Source organism: Heptranchias perlo, chromosome 14, assembly GCF_035084215.1.
Source record: "Heptranchias perlo isolate sHepPer1 chromosome 14, sHepPer1.hap1, whole genome shotgun sequence".
NCBI lineage: Eukaryota > Metazoa > Chordata > Chondrichthyes > Hexanchiformes > Hexanchidae > Heptranchias > Heptranchias perlo.
In genome coordinates, this window is record NC_090338.1 from 45406042 (window position 1) to 45421231 (window position 15190).

At 42.2% G+C, this 15190-nt stretch overlaps 1 protein-coding gene across 2 annotated transcripts in view; it reads right to left on the reverse strand.

Annotated features, from left to right (window-relative positions):
• Positions 1–15190, reverse strand: part of LOC137332132 (complexin-2) — a 225138-nt gene that overhangs the window by 132463 nt on the left and 77485 nt on the right. For both annotated transcript variants that reach the window (XM_067995837.1, XM_067995838.1), the window contains one exon: positions 1234–1337. In XM_067995837.1, coding sequence (XP_067851938.1) covers positions 1234–1264 — 31 coding nt within the window. In that variant the 5' untranslated portion in view covers positions 1265–1337. The remainder of the gene's footprint in view (positions 1–1233; positions 1338–15190) is intronic.

The following is a 15190-nucleotide window of genomic DNA, read 5'->3' on the forward strand; positions in this document are numbered from 1 at the left end:
AAACTGATTACTGTATTTTGTTTGTTCCCTTGGCCGGGGGAGGGGGGATGGGTGTCAGAAAAAATAACACGAAATTGACACGTTGTAACTGAAGCTGAAAAAAACATGCAAAATAATTAGAACTAATTCCACATATGTGCAGTATCTCGAGTAGTGTTTGTTTGTCACTCCCTGACCTTGGATTAATAATTGAACTCTGCGCCTCGAGTTCCCAGTGGAAACCAATAACTCTGCAGCTGCCTGTTGAACAAAATGCTTTTTAAATCCTTTAAATGTGGCATCTGTCCGGGTATTCCGCAGTATAATTGAAACTTCAGCCACAAGATATCACCAATCTCTCTACTTGTTGGAGATCTACTACTAAACATACCGCAATGTAACGTATGCTTTTGCACATATAATTGCACATTATATATTTCCTCAAAAGGCAAATAACTCGTCTGGCTTCTTCCTCAATCTGGCAAATTTACCTCAGAATACGCCTAATTTCTGCAAAAAAAACATTTAAAATAAGAATGTTCTTGACAATTGTAAGAATGAGTTTGTTTCACATACTGCTGATGCCTTATCCAGCAGATTTGCAAGTCACTTTCCAATATTTAGTTTCCACAAGCTAATATATATTTTACTAGTCACCAAAGCATCAGCTGGAGTAAAGAAACCACATTATGCTTGGTTTTGTTGTGTTGTCTTTGCAAGTATCTGGAAGGCCAATTTAAACTTCAGGAACACTTCGTTAGAGACTTTGGTTAAATGGGTTGTATAGTCTCTCTGATTTTAAAAAAAATTGTAACCTGGCTACAGATTAAATGTACTGTTCCTTTAAGAGAATATGCCGGGTTTATGAACATCATTATCTCTACGCCAGTCACAGTGCCTCTCGGGGCCATAAGATTATTATCGGCACTAATCCCTCATCACCCCAGCTGCTTGATCTGCTAGCATCATTTAACCTTTTCACCGATTTTTTTAGCATACGGTGTGACCTTGAGCAAACAACAGATCTTTCAGAGAACCTCACTTCTAAACATGCCTTGTCTGTTTATTTGTCAATGAAATCGTGAGTTACGTTAAGAATGAGACCGGAGCGGGTGATCATCAACAACGTCGCAGTAAGACCGGGAGCAAAGATTCAGTCAGTATAAAATCAAGACATCATTCCCTAAATTATTCTTCCGTGTTTGATAACAGCATCAGTGACTTGTCCAAATAGTAAAGACTGGCTTTACTCACCACCCAACGCTTGCTTCATAACGAAATCCATGGTGCCGAACTAATTGTCTTCACTACTGATTTAAGAAAATTTCATTCAGATTTCTTCAAGAACGTCGTCAGACCTGGAAACAAGATATAAGCAAAATAGATTACTGTGCTTTGAATCGCTCTGTTCCTCTCACTCGCGCTTTGACAGAAGTAAGTTCAGCATAGAGCTTCGTGTATTTATATTTCAGAGTCGGCTAGAGCTCTTAAAGCGATATATTACGGGACGTGTGTACCGTTGTCTTAGTCTCTGTGAAATGGGATCTGCTGACGCCGACTCCTTTTTCATTTATTTTTTGGATGTACAATAACTAAAGGCGTGTCTGTAAGTTACGAACGCTGAAGGAAGCTACGTTCTGTGAAAAACACGACTCTCTCTAGTGGTGAAGGTGCATCATGCAGTTATCGCACCTCAATGTTCAATTGTACAGAATAGCATACCTACTTGTTACATTAGAAGCCGCAATTATATAAACACATATACAAATATATATATATATATATAAGTTCGCTTTTCAATGCCTTTTTCAAGACACTGAAATCGGTGATCTCCTTTATATCATTTACCTGTTGATCGACTTTATTCTTTGCTAAATTGAATTGTTCTTACGGGCGGGGTGGGCTTGGCTGCCTTTCCTTTTATGAATTGTGTACAAGTTATTGCAAATTATAAAGAATTAAACACGAATTTAAAATGAACATGTAATCGTTTAATTCCGCATATTGTTTGACATATGCGTTGTACAGCTTCCAGGCCAGATTACGTCGGTAGGACAGTGGTTGGCTAATATTGAATTTATGACCTGAGGATGAAACTGGCAAATAGATTGCCAGTGGGATGCAGTCAGTCCCAGCACTGGTAGAACACCAGCAGCGCGATTCCCAATTGAATTCCTTGTACGTCCTCATTAAAGTATCCCACTTTCTCTCTTTTGTAGTTAAAAGTGAAGATGCGAACAACTAAACTTCAAAGAAAATGATAATTAATGAAACAGACTGGGGCCATTCTAGCTTCCCCTTTGATCAGCCACAGCCACAAAAGTGGCAAGTGGTAGGAAGACACAAATAACTCGACTTCTTATGAATGCGATTCTTCTGTGAAGGATGCACCTCCCGGGATCATTGTTAGCGCCATTTGTACAAGTTGGGAAGTTACTTTACACAACCAATAATAATATGAAATAACGCATTGATCCGAGGGCTAGACAGACAATATTTCCATTTTATTTACTCGGCGCTCATAAGTGTGAGGATAATTTTCCTCCTGCATTGTTAAGACCTTCATTTGTAGCAACATTAAGATTCCTAAAATGCAGATACGATGCGTTTGTCCTTAAAACGCCACAAGTGCATATATTGTGAAAGCGCTAGCCTACCTCCGCGGGCATTGGACATGTAACTTACAGCTGTCTTGAGACCAGAGGTTTGGAAGGAACTGTATCCATAGTGAACTCACATCAATCAGCGCTTTTAGTACTGGGTAAGAAGAGTTTGGTATGATGGTACGGTGTTAGTAAATGAACGTAACTCAAACGAGAGATTCTGTTCGATTTGATGCTTTTACTGGGGATGATTAGCAATAAAATGATGATCTTGCAGTACCATTGCCATTAGTCACGTGGTTGCCCTCACCACCACCACCCCCCTCCCAAAAAGTAAAACATTTAATTTATATATATATCCACGCAGCATCGAAAAGGAATCGTTTCAGCCGGAATCTTATCCGATGCATGCCACAAGGATCTTAAAACTGACTCACACAGGAAACGATCCCAGCACGCTTTCCGCGTTCAAACCTTGAGCATTCCGAATATATTTACAGCACTGACCGAGTAGCTGTGTGTGTGTATATTCGACAGCGCAAATCGTTCACTTTCCATCTTATATAAAGCATGGTTTCTTTTTATAGATTAAATATATCAGAAAACCTCACCATGTAACAATAACATACACCAAATGGAACCAACCGTTATTGTGGCTTTCCTTCAGAAACGTATAGGTCTTCAGCAGTGTAACGAACCACAATGAGCTGGTGGGACTCTTTCGCGCTAACCTGACTGATGACGGGAACCTAAGAGCAATGTATCAAATCACCCAGCCGCTGACTGTCTCTGAATGGGAAATTCAAATCAATCTTACTTGCAGATTGATCGATGTGCAGACGACCCGAATCCCACAGACCGACGAAACCCTTTGAGCGGGCAGTCCTGAATACTGATCACCGCTGAACTGAACGATCCCAGTCTCCTCGTTTAGACACCGCAGGGTACCTGTACCAGAAAATGTTTCTAGCACTGATACACTTACTACCCACAATCTCCAGCATCAGTAAACACAGGACGGACCTCCTACCAGTTCTGACCTTGCTGATATATTCCAACAAGTCACTTTATTATTACTGGCATGTCTGGCCATTCGGCTATCTAATATTAATCTTAGGTTTTCTAATGTCTGCCTCCACTCGCCTTCATACATTTTTAATAGCAGAGTAAAAACGTGATGGTTAAAGCCGTTTAATTACAATGTAAGGAAATCGTATCCCCTAAATTATATAACACCATTGTACAGACAGGATAGTAAATTGGTTTGAAGCGATCAATCGCTTTTACAATCCATATGTAATCGCAATTATCCACTATCAATATGTTCTGAACATTACTTGGACTATAGTTTCGAGATGTCAGTGAGACCCGCTACTGAGCTGATTTATGTTTATTCGTGACGCACGTTATCAACATTCTCTCCTTTTCATTTGAAGCGGTTTTCTTTCTGTTCCCACAGTAAGTCGGAGTTCTAGAGATGTTGGATTCAGTGTGTGCTCGCTAACAATCTCTATCACAAACTTAGAGCCTGAATATTTAAGTGGGTGTTTGTAACGTATGGTGGCAGTAACCCGTTATGACAGTAACAACAAATGTTCTTGCTGGCAGTAACTACTAGGAACCTAGCCTGAGCTACCATTTTACTTGTTGCAGATACTTATCTGGAAATCGGTACCATCCACTACCCGTTCAATTACCGTTCCCACTTGAAGATCATTTTCTTCCTCCAGGCTCCTGGACCACTGGATCCTGCTTCACCTTGAGAGTTTTTCATGCTCTCATTCTGTCTCACTATCACCCTTTAGCTATCCTTACTCTTTGCCTCTTGTATAACTCTTTTATTTCTTTGATTTCTCACATTATGCTTCCCTTTGTCTCCTGTGCATATCATTTCCGCCATTTAACCATCTCCTGTTCTCCACCTAAACACTTTACAGGGCATTCTGCTGCTTCTTCTGCGCGTTCGGTGGTTGTGTTCTCTCTCCCTTACTTAGTTCTGTTACTTTTTAAATGTTGTTTTACTGTAATATCTACCAGTTGCGAGGAAGGAAGAGTCCGGTACCCGAAACCTCTACGTGTGATCTCTGGACAGGTGCCGTTTGACCCGCTGAGTGTCTCCAGCCTTTTTGCTTTTGTTTCAGATTTCCAGCATCAGCGGTGTTTTGCTTTTTGAAGATAATTATCATCTTTCTTCTCCATATACTGAATGTCACGAGCAAGGAACATGGTTACAATCTTTCATATAACAATAATCGCTTAAAATTGGGACAATGTAAAGTTTAAAATCCAACGTTATATTTTACATCAGGCTTCTGCTGATATTGAAGATTACTATTATTAGGGACTGATTGGCTGCCCTCATAGTTCTTTTTTTCCCAGTTACTGTACGATGCTGCTCCTGTCTACAATGAATGTTTTTGAAAATAATGGGATTACTTACTTCGTAATGCAGCTATTATTTTAAACCACAGCTCCATGAAACTTTTAACAATAAAAGGGAACCACAGTACACTACTGGTATCAATGTGTTTATGCACAAGCTCAGACAGTAGAAGCCCCACAGAGAGTACCCATCCGCTAAAATAAACACAAGCTAGAATAAGCGTCGCGCCTGATCTTGATGAACAGTGAAATCGCGTTTATAAATACTTCTCTATAAAACAGTTCCTGATTTCTCAAGCTTCTGATACCCTGGGTAAATTTGTGATTTTTTTTCAAATGGGCTTTGCGCCAACACAGACTGTGCGTCGCCTGAACTGCTTTCATCTCCTGTTGGGTAAAAACGAACTGCCTGATGCTGTAACTCTAAATTTTACTGAACCGGCAACAAAGCGTCAGGATCATTGCTTTCCTCTGCCATTTTCCCCACAGGGGATGCAGCAATGTATCCATTACTATAATCAGTCACTTATTATTTGCTGGGAAGTATTGTTCCCATTATTATTATTATTATAACCATTTTCAATTTCAAGTGATCAAAAGTAGCACTAATATATTTATGTATATATGTGTGTGTGTGTGTATATGGATATATATATATATATATAAGAAAACAAGAGTAACATATAACAAATGTCAGCCGCCACAATTCTTTCAGTGACTGGAAGACTGCCCCAAAAAAAACTTTTCCAGAGGTATTTTCCTTTAGTGATTTAGATTATCCTCCTTTTGTTGGATCAACAGCGAAGACCAGCTAAATACAATTTACCCATATAGAATGTCCAATTAGCTATGCTTAAATGACCATTTGCTGTCGCTGGTTAATGTATTTAAAACTGAGTATGAATCAATCTTTAAATATTGCACACCTGGACCATAGTCTATGTGCTTTAATCCAATGTGGTGTTTCCAATTTCAGAATTACATAGTGGTTGTGAAATTATAGAAACTGATTTATCTGCCCATGAACTCATGGCAAACTTGTATTTGTACTGTACACGGGGAATTAGTTAAGAGTCAACTATAAGATAAATCCTCTCGATGCATTTACACTGACTGCGGAGGCACATTTGGCAGCAGCTCTGATTTCGGGCCTGGACTGCTACTGAAAAGCCTCGATCGGATAGTCAGCTCTATTCTATCATTAGAAACTTAAAAAGCGATCCATCAGAAACCTCAGTTAGATTGATTTTGCGTCAGTAGCAGCCAATCCACAGGCCGATTGGTGTGGTCCCAATATAGGTGCTGATTTTGCTAGCAACACTGAGGGGGCCGAACTGAGGTGTAGTGCATGTGTGCTGTCGGACCCAATACCACCAAGCAATCTGATAATTAGTGCCTTTCCTATTTTCCCAATTGGGGAAATTCTCAATTATCCAGGTTAAAGATGTTTCCCTCAGTTTTGCAGACTTATCCTTTCTCATCGTAAGGCAAGAGCTGTTATCTGCGATGGTTTCCTCCAGCTGCATCTGAGTCTCACTCCCACTTCACATGAATTCTGTGTAAGTGTATATTGGTTCCTCTCTGTGGGGTCACATTTCGAGCAATATACTCCTCTCCAAGTGACATTAACATCGAGAGGCCGACTAAACAGGAGGATCTGTAAACTGGGAATTCTAGTAGTTGCTCCAAGTCAATGCCTGTGTACAAACATGTAAAGAAAGAGACCAGCCCAACTTTTCAGAATCCGTGTGACGCACCAACTAGCCCAGCATGATGCGGCCAGTTACAGCTGTCACATGCTGACTGAACATGGTTTATGGCTTCACCCCAAAGCAGCTGTTTGTGAATTCAATCAGCATTAGTCCTCGCATTCCAGGTGTCAAGACTGCAAGTGGTCCGAGCAACCAGCAGTGATCCTATAAGGTGGCAGACAAGGCATGTAGACTCCATATTAGGGTGCAGTGCACGCTCAGAATTAATGACTCTCCTAACTTATCAATATAAATACAAGTTTGGCCCCGTTAGGGTGCAATTATATTATTTCCTAGCCTTACGTTATGTAAAAACTGCTGCACTCCGACTGAAAATGTGCAGTATGCCTGCAACACTCGTGTGTTTCCAATCATCGGTTTGAATATAAAGTAGTAAAACTTGTTTTCTGGCATAAGGTACAAGAGGGAATAAAATCTCTGATCTAAATAACAGCAAGATGCTACATACATTTTTGGAAATGGTAACGACAGCATTGGTTATAGTTATCTGAAGTGAGAGGAGGGGTTGTGTAGGCCACTAGTGACTCAGTTGTGCATACAGCCTCCTCAATCACCACATACTGTGATTGCTAAAATCATCTGGAAATACAATAGCAGCCACTTAGAGATGGTATTGTTGCAATACTTGAAACTGTCTCTTTGTAACTGTAGTGCCCACAGAGCTGATACAATTACCACTGACAAATCATGGAGGGTTAAGCATAGCATGGAGTTCACAATAGCACTGACTTTTTCCCAAATGTCTAAAGTTGACTTTTAAAATGTAATAACATCTATATGGTGTATTTTTTCACATTTTCAAGTAACATTTAACTGTAAATTCCCCAAAGGCCCAATCGTATATGAATCAAATGTCAAACATTCTCAGGGTAGAGGAGAGAAAAGGTCATAAAAATGGAGTAAAAGTTAACATTGGTAGTGGGCCATTGAAAGACTCTTGCTGATCAGTCTCCTTCCATCTCAAACTCTCACTATTCTGCCTTTTCTGTGTCAGAGCTGCTGTTGTGAAATCACACCTGACAACTGAAAATAAATGCACAATCTTGTTAAACATAATCTAACAAATATTGAACTCAATGAGGCTTTAGTTCTTGATGAGACTTATGACTTTGAACTCAGTTTCAGGTATCCACAATGACTCAGACCCATTGGGCATCTACCAGCTTCCCTAAATTGCAAGGGAACATGATGTATTCTCAAATTGTACTTCAAGGGAGTTAGATGTATGTATACATCAATAGTGCCAGGCATTAGATACACACATCTCTAGACATCTCAACTCATTAAGAATGCCAATGATATTAAATGGACACCCCTCTACTAGATGCATACCAATAGAATGCTAGGAAAACAAAACACATTAGGATGGAAAGAAGGCTTTAACCTGACTAGGCTGTCACCAATTGGATATCTCTGCCATGCCTCAATGTGACCAGCTAAATTACAAGATTTTTTTGTTCCAGTGGCTCCAGCCACAGGTGCAAATTGTTGTTGTGTTAGCCATTATTGTAAGAAATATGTGATAAGGCAGAGATATTATGAGACCTCTGTGAAATAACTTTTTGTACCACCACCAGCAGTTTTTTAAAAAAAGCATAGGTTAAAATGACTTCTTGTTGATGCCATCTAAAAATCACATGCTATATAGGAATGACCAAATTCAAAGCTATTTAAATTAGATATAATGTAAGAACTTACGAGTGAAGTCAAAATTGGCCATATGGTTTGGATTTTACTCCTAAGTTTTACCTCAACATGGTCCATTTTACCATTCAATATTGCATCAATGTTAAAAGAGGTCCTAATATAGTCTGTAATAAACACAAACCTAGTCGGTCATGATTTGTTAATCACTTAAACAAGGGTTCTCTATATGTTTTTCAACGTGAACATATATAATTTTCAGAAAATTATAGCGATGCATATTAGAACCGAGATATATTGTCCTATGAGGGGACAACATTTTAAGTTCAGTTAAGCACTTTAGAGTTTCTTAGATAAAATTATTTTCAAATGTCTAAAACAATGCCATTGCTGAGATTGTTTAAACCCTGACAAACATGTAGTTGTGCATGAGAAAACATGCCACGGTCTTTAGCATAACTGTCTCTGCAAAGATTCAAGGGTGGAATCTCAATAGAAAAGCTTTTACTTCAAATCTCTTCCCAATATAACAACTCCAGTAAGCCTTATAACTGGTGTCACAATTTTGTTACTTCCAATTTGAAGCTGTTCAAACACATGATGTTTCCCCTTTGATGTATATGGAATTTAATTTCAGTACATTGCATATCACTTTTAAATTTATCTGGAATATGACAAAAGAGATGGGTTTTAAACTTTTAAATATCAAGCATTTATTCTGCAGCTATAAAATGATCTCCACATTTCACGGTTACATTGCTTTTACTTGGTATGGAAGTTTGACTTGTACAGAGACACTGAAGTAATTTCAAAACAGATTTAAAATGTTTCTTGTTGACATGGAGATTGCATAAAAGAATCTAAAAATCAACATATGTGGGTCAATTTTAACCCTGCCTGCCCAGTGGGAACAAAATAGAAAAAGAAAGACTTGCATTTATATAGCGTCTTTCATGATCTCAGGACATTCCATAGCACTTTACAACCAATGAAGTACTTTTTGAAGTGTAGTCACTGTTGTAATATAGGAAATTGCAGCAGCCAATTTGCACACAATGAGGTCCCACAAACAGCAACGTGATAATGACCAGTTAATCTGTTTTAGTAATGTCGATTGGGGAATAAATATTGGACAGGACACCAGGGCAAACTCTGCCACTCTTCTTCAGAACAGCGCCATGAGATCTTTTACGTCCAGCTGAGAGGGCAGATGGGGCCTCGGTTTAACACCTCATCCAAAAGATGGCACCTCCGATAGTGCAGCACTGCCACAGTACTGCACTGGAGTGTTAGCCTAGATTTTGTACTCAAGTCTCCAGAGCAGAACTTGAACCCACAACCTTCGGATTCAGAGGCGAGAGTGCTACCTACTGACCCTTGGCTAACACAACAACAACTTGCATTTATGTAGCACCTTTAACATAGCAAAACGTCCCAAGGCATTTCACAGGAGTGTTATCAGACAAAATTTGACAAGAGCCACATTAAGAGGTATTAGGGCCTGTTTCCATGTTGTAACTTCTATGATTCTATAAATTGGCTTGACGACAGAAGACAGAGGGTGGTTGCAGAGGGTTGTTTTTCAAACTGGATGCCTGTGTCCAGCGGTGTGCCTCAGGGATCGGTGCTGGGTCCGCTGTTATTTGTTATTTATATTAATGATTTGGATGAGAATTTAGGAGGCATGGTTAGTAAGTTTGCAGATGACACCAAGATTGGTGGCATTGTGGACAGTGAAGAAGGTTATCTAGGATTGCAACGGGATCTTGATAAATTGGGCCAGTGGGCCGATGAATGGCAGATGGAGTTTAATTTAGATAAATGTGAGGTGATGCATTTTGGTAGATCGAATCGGGCCAGGACCTACTCCGTTAATGGTAGGGCGTTGGGGAGAGTTATAGAACAAAGAGATCTGGGAGTACAGATTCATAGCTCCTTGAAAGTGGAGTCACAGGTGGATAGGGTGGTGAAGAAGGCATTCAGCATGCTTGGTTTCATTGGTCAGAACATTGAATGCAGGAGTTGGGATGTCTTGTTGAAGTTGTTCAGGGCATTGGTGAGGCCACACTTGGAGTACTGTGTACAGTTCTGGTCACCCTATTATAGAAAGGATATTATTAAACTAGAAAGAGTGCAGAAAAGATTTACTAGGATGCTACCGGGACTTGATGGTTTGACTTACAGGGAGAGGTTAGACAGACTGGGACTTTTTTCCCTGGAGAGTAGGAGGTTAAGGGGTGATCTTATAGAAGTCTATAAAATAATGAGGGGCATAGATAAGGTCGATAGTCAAAATCTTTTCCCAAAGGTTGGGGAGTCTATAACGAGGGGGCACAGATTTAAGGTGAGAGGGGAGAGATACAAAAGGGTCCAGAGGGGCAATTTTTTCACTCAAAGGGTGGTGAGTGTCTGGAACGAGCTGCCAGAGGCAGTAGTAGAGGCGGGTACAATTTTGTCTTTTAAAAAGCATTTGGACAGTTACATGGGTAAGATGGGTATAGAGGGATATGGGCCAAGTGCAGGCAATTGGGACTAGCTTAGTGGTATAAACTGGGCGACATGGACATGTTGGGCCGAAGGGCCTGTTTCCATGTTGTAACTTCTATGATTCTATGATTCTATGATTCTATGATCAAAAGCTTGGTCAAAGAGGTAAGTTTTAAGGAGCATCGTAAAGGAGGGGAGAGAGATTGAGAGGCAGAGAGGTTTAGGGAGAGAACGCCAGAACTTAGGGTCTAGACAGCTGAAGGCACAGCCACCATTGGTGGGACGATGGAAAATTGGGGATGCACAAGAGGCAGGAATTGGAGGAATGCAGAAGGTTGTAGGACTGGAGGAGGTTACAGAGATACAGAGAGCCAAAACAGGTCAGTGAACACAGATAATGGTGCAGACGTGGGGGTTAAAATTGGGTTTGAGAATTTCTCCCACCATTTCTGAATCATTTACGACAGTTGTCATTTTGATTGGTGACTTTTCCGTTTTGGGAAAGTCGCCTGCTTTGGACAAGAAGAGGCCAAATTTAAATGGCGAAGTTTGTGGTCCAATTATGTCATTCAGACGTGCTGCCATTTTAACTGCGCATGGCTAAGGGCCACACAGTCCCGGACCCGCCAACCAAAGCTGATGGCAGGCCCAATTAATTTTTATTTAAATTTAGTTTTTTAAAGGTTTGTTGTGACCTTGGGCCTCCCGTGTTCTGGGCATCCCTCTCCTCTGACGACGGTCATTCCTGACCCCTGCTCCTGCTGACTTTCTTCGCTGGGGATCATTTTCATGGGTCTCCAGCCACCACCTACCACTGCACAATTTGCACTCCCACCCGCCATGCTCCACGTCATTCCCGCCGGCTTCGGGCAGGGGTCAGCGTCGGGAGATGCAAATGAGGCACAGGAGTTAAAATCTCCCAGGTCTCAAGCTTTAGGGGACCCAATGGATCACTTCCTGTTTCCGCCTCCGCACCCGATTCCCGCCCCAAGTTAAAATCGACCCCATTACATTGAAATCAGCAAGTCACTCTTTGAATTAATTTGGTGTCTAAAATAATGGAATCAAATTGTTTTTCTGAAACTTTACATATTTGGATGCAAATTTTGGCTTCTTGGGCTTTAATTTCAGCTCATAAGATCCTAAAATTCATGTTCTCCCCCAATGTGAAATGTTTAATCCTGGTAGCTGGTGCACAATTCACTCCAAGCTGTATGAGAGCACAGATACATTCTCTTGTTGTACTGCTGGGTAAACTTATACCTTGGGCATGATTTTAAATCAAAAGTGCGGGTGCTTTGGGAGCAGGGGGCAAAGAAAATCGCGTTTTCCAGGAGCAGGCAGGAATCCCGGCTCCAACACGCTTAAGATCGCGCACGACCCAGAATCATCTGGGTGTGCTCAGCGTTCCCAAACACGGAAGTCCCGCTGGCAAATAAAGCCGGCAGGACGATATTTAAAGCATCAATTCAACTAGTTAACCTCGTTTAAAAATCCAAAAATACAATTAGCTATGTGAAGGCAAGCGATTTCAACGCTGTTTCAGCACGTTTCCCATGCTGTGTGAAATATGCCATGGTGAAGGAATTTCAGCCGGCAGCCTTTTGGCCTGTTTGACAGATGGGGATAAAAGGTGACTGATTGCAGTGGGGCACTCAGTTCTCTCAGACAAACTTTTGGCTGGGAGATCTTTGTGTTTAGACTGAAAATTCTTGGTTTCCACTCAGAATTGTTCTGTTTACACATATTTAGCAACTTTTCAGACCCCCTCAAACTGACGCCATCAGGATGAGGGGGCACGATGGCTGCATTCTCCAGTACATCTGAGGACGGGAAACATCACCATCCTCGCCAGGCACAGCATGCACTTCCGCCACTTGGAGCTCCACAACACAGTGTTGCACCACAGGCACCTGCTCAAGAGCACAGAGGGGAATAACAGAGGGACCGATATCACAGGAGGCACAACCCTCGTCAGAGGGACTACAGACCAAGGCTCAGCTTTCTGGACCTCTCTGAGAAGCAGTGCATACGGAGGCTGAGAGTGAGTCTCCAGGTGGTCGCAGACATCTGCAGCCTCCTTCATGCCGAGCTGATCCTGGCTGGGCCGAGCTGCAGCTCATTACCTGTCACTGTTAAATGAGCTCTCTATCTCTGTTTTTTTTTGTTTGTTGTTTTTTTTGGTGATTTGTATATTCTGAGACCTGGCAGGTAACACCTGTCTGTCTGCACACTGATTGCCTTGGCAACGGGCAGTTGAAAAAACTGTCTGTTATCACCAAGCATTGTTCTGTGAATTATAAATGCGACTTCAATTCGAGGACTTCATTTCCACATCGTTCACATCGTTCACCTGACGAAGGGGGAAGCCTCCGAAAGCTTGTGAATTTAAAATAAAATTGCTGGACTATAACTTGGTGTTGTAAAATTGTTTACATTTCCACATCGTTCACCTGAGGAAGGAGGTAGCCTCCGAAAGCTTGTGAATTTAAAATAAAATTGCTGGACTATAACTTGGTGTTGTAAAATTGTTTACAACTGTTAAAGTGACCACTGCCCTCAACTTCTTCGCCACCCGATCATTCCAGGGTGCCACTGGTGACATCGCTGATGTCTCTCAGTCATCTGCACACAAATGCATAAGGCAGGTCACCGACGGCTTGTTTTGCAGTGCCTCACAGTACGTCAACTTCCCCATGGACAACCTCAGCCAGTCGGAGAGGGCAGGGGGATTCCACTCTGTGGCTGGCTTCCCACGTGTACAGGGTGCAATTGATTGCATGCATATAGCAATCCGAGCACCTCCACACGAGCCAGGACTGTTCATCAACAGAAAGGGGTGTCACCCCATCAATGCTCACCTCGTTTGAGACCATCCCAAAAGATTTCTTCACATGTGCACCAGATTCCCTGGCAGCTGCCATGATTTATTCATTCTGAGGGAATCTAACATCCCGGGCCTCTTCCAAACACCGAACAGCCTTAACGGCTGGCTCCTCAGGGACAAGGGATATTCCCTGCACATGTGACTCATGACATGACTCATGAGGAACCCCATCAGCGAGCAACAGCGTTGATACAATGACAGCCACATCGCCACCAGGTCTATAACTGAACACACTATAGGACTGCTGAAGATGCGATTTCGGTGCTTCGATCGTTCTGAGGGAACGCTTCAATATGCAACAGCGAGAGTGGGTCGCATTATAATAGTGTGTTGTGTCCTGCACAACATGGCGCAACAGAGAGGGGTACCAGTTGAAGAGGTCCCATGCCCTCATCCACCATCCACATCTGCCATCCAAATTGAGGAGCAGCAGGAGCAGGAGAAGGAGGTGGAGGACAAACCCATGGGCAGAGCAGCGGCTCAACTGGCTGCTTGTGAGGCCAGGGAGTCACTCATATGTGAACAGTTCTCATAAGATCAGAAAAAGAGTCCAGTCTTCACACCACCTGGAAAGAGCAGCGCCAACACCAGCAACCACCCTTGCACAAAACAGTCCTGCAACTACACATACATCCACTGTAAAGTGACCCACTGGGTGGCATCAAGTGTTGCCATTCATGATGAAGCACATGAAAGGGCGCTATCACAAAAGCCAGTCAAGAGTGGGCAAGACGTGGCAGTAGTGATGAGAATGATAACATTTAATGTGACTTTAACAAAAACCAAATATAAATGAAAAACATGACAGTCTGTCAGTCACCCTTGTGCATACCCTTCGTGATCACAAATCCTTAGCCTTTCTCTTCCTACCACTTCTATGTGGTGCATCCCCTGTGGCTGCAGCAGAGGTAGTGGCAGGTTGCTCTTGTCCATGGCCGGACTGCTTCGATGTTTTCGGCCTATGCCCTCTGGGTTATGAAGCCCGTGAGGGCCCATTCAAAGACTGCTCCATCTGCACCTGTGCAGGGGCTGACTTGGCCACCTGGAGAGGAAGCAGCATTGCGGGTACTGGTTGAGAGGGGGGCAACAGGTGAGACATGAGAGCGCTTTGAGTGGCGTCCCCTTTTCCATGTCCCTCTCCTGGACCAGGCCCACATCACTCCTACCACCCTGCTGGACAACAATAGAACAGCAGGCAATATTAAGCATCATCACAGATGTATCATGTTGCGATGAACATACTGAGGTGTTCAACATGCCAATCATTGTTAACATCAATTCATGTTGTGTGTGATGAATGTTAAAGTTGTGTCACCAGATGTTTGTGGGGTGATAGTCTTGGCGTCCCTGATGGACAGGCACTCCAGGGTGCGGTTGATCTCCAGGGCCGCCTCCTCCACTTCTGTGAGGACCACTATTTGTTGTGGCCCCCCCCA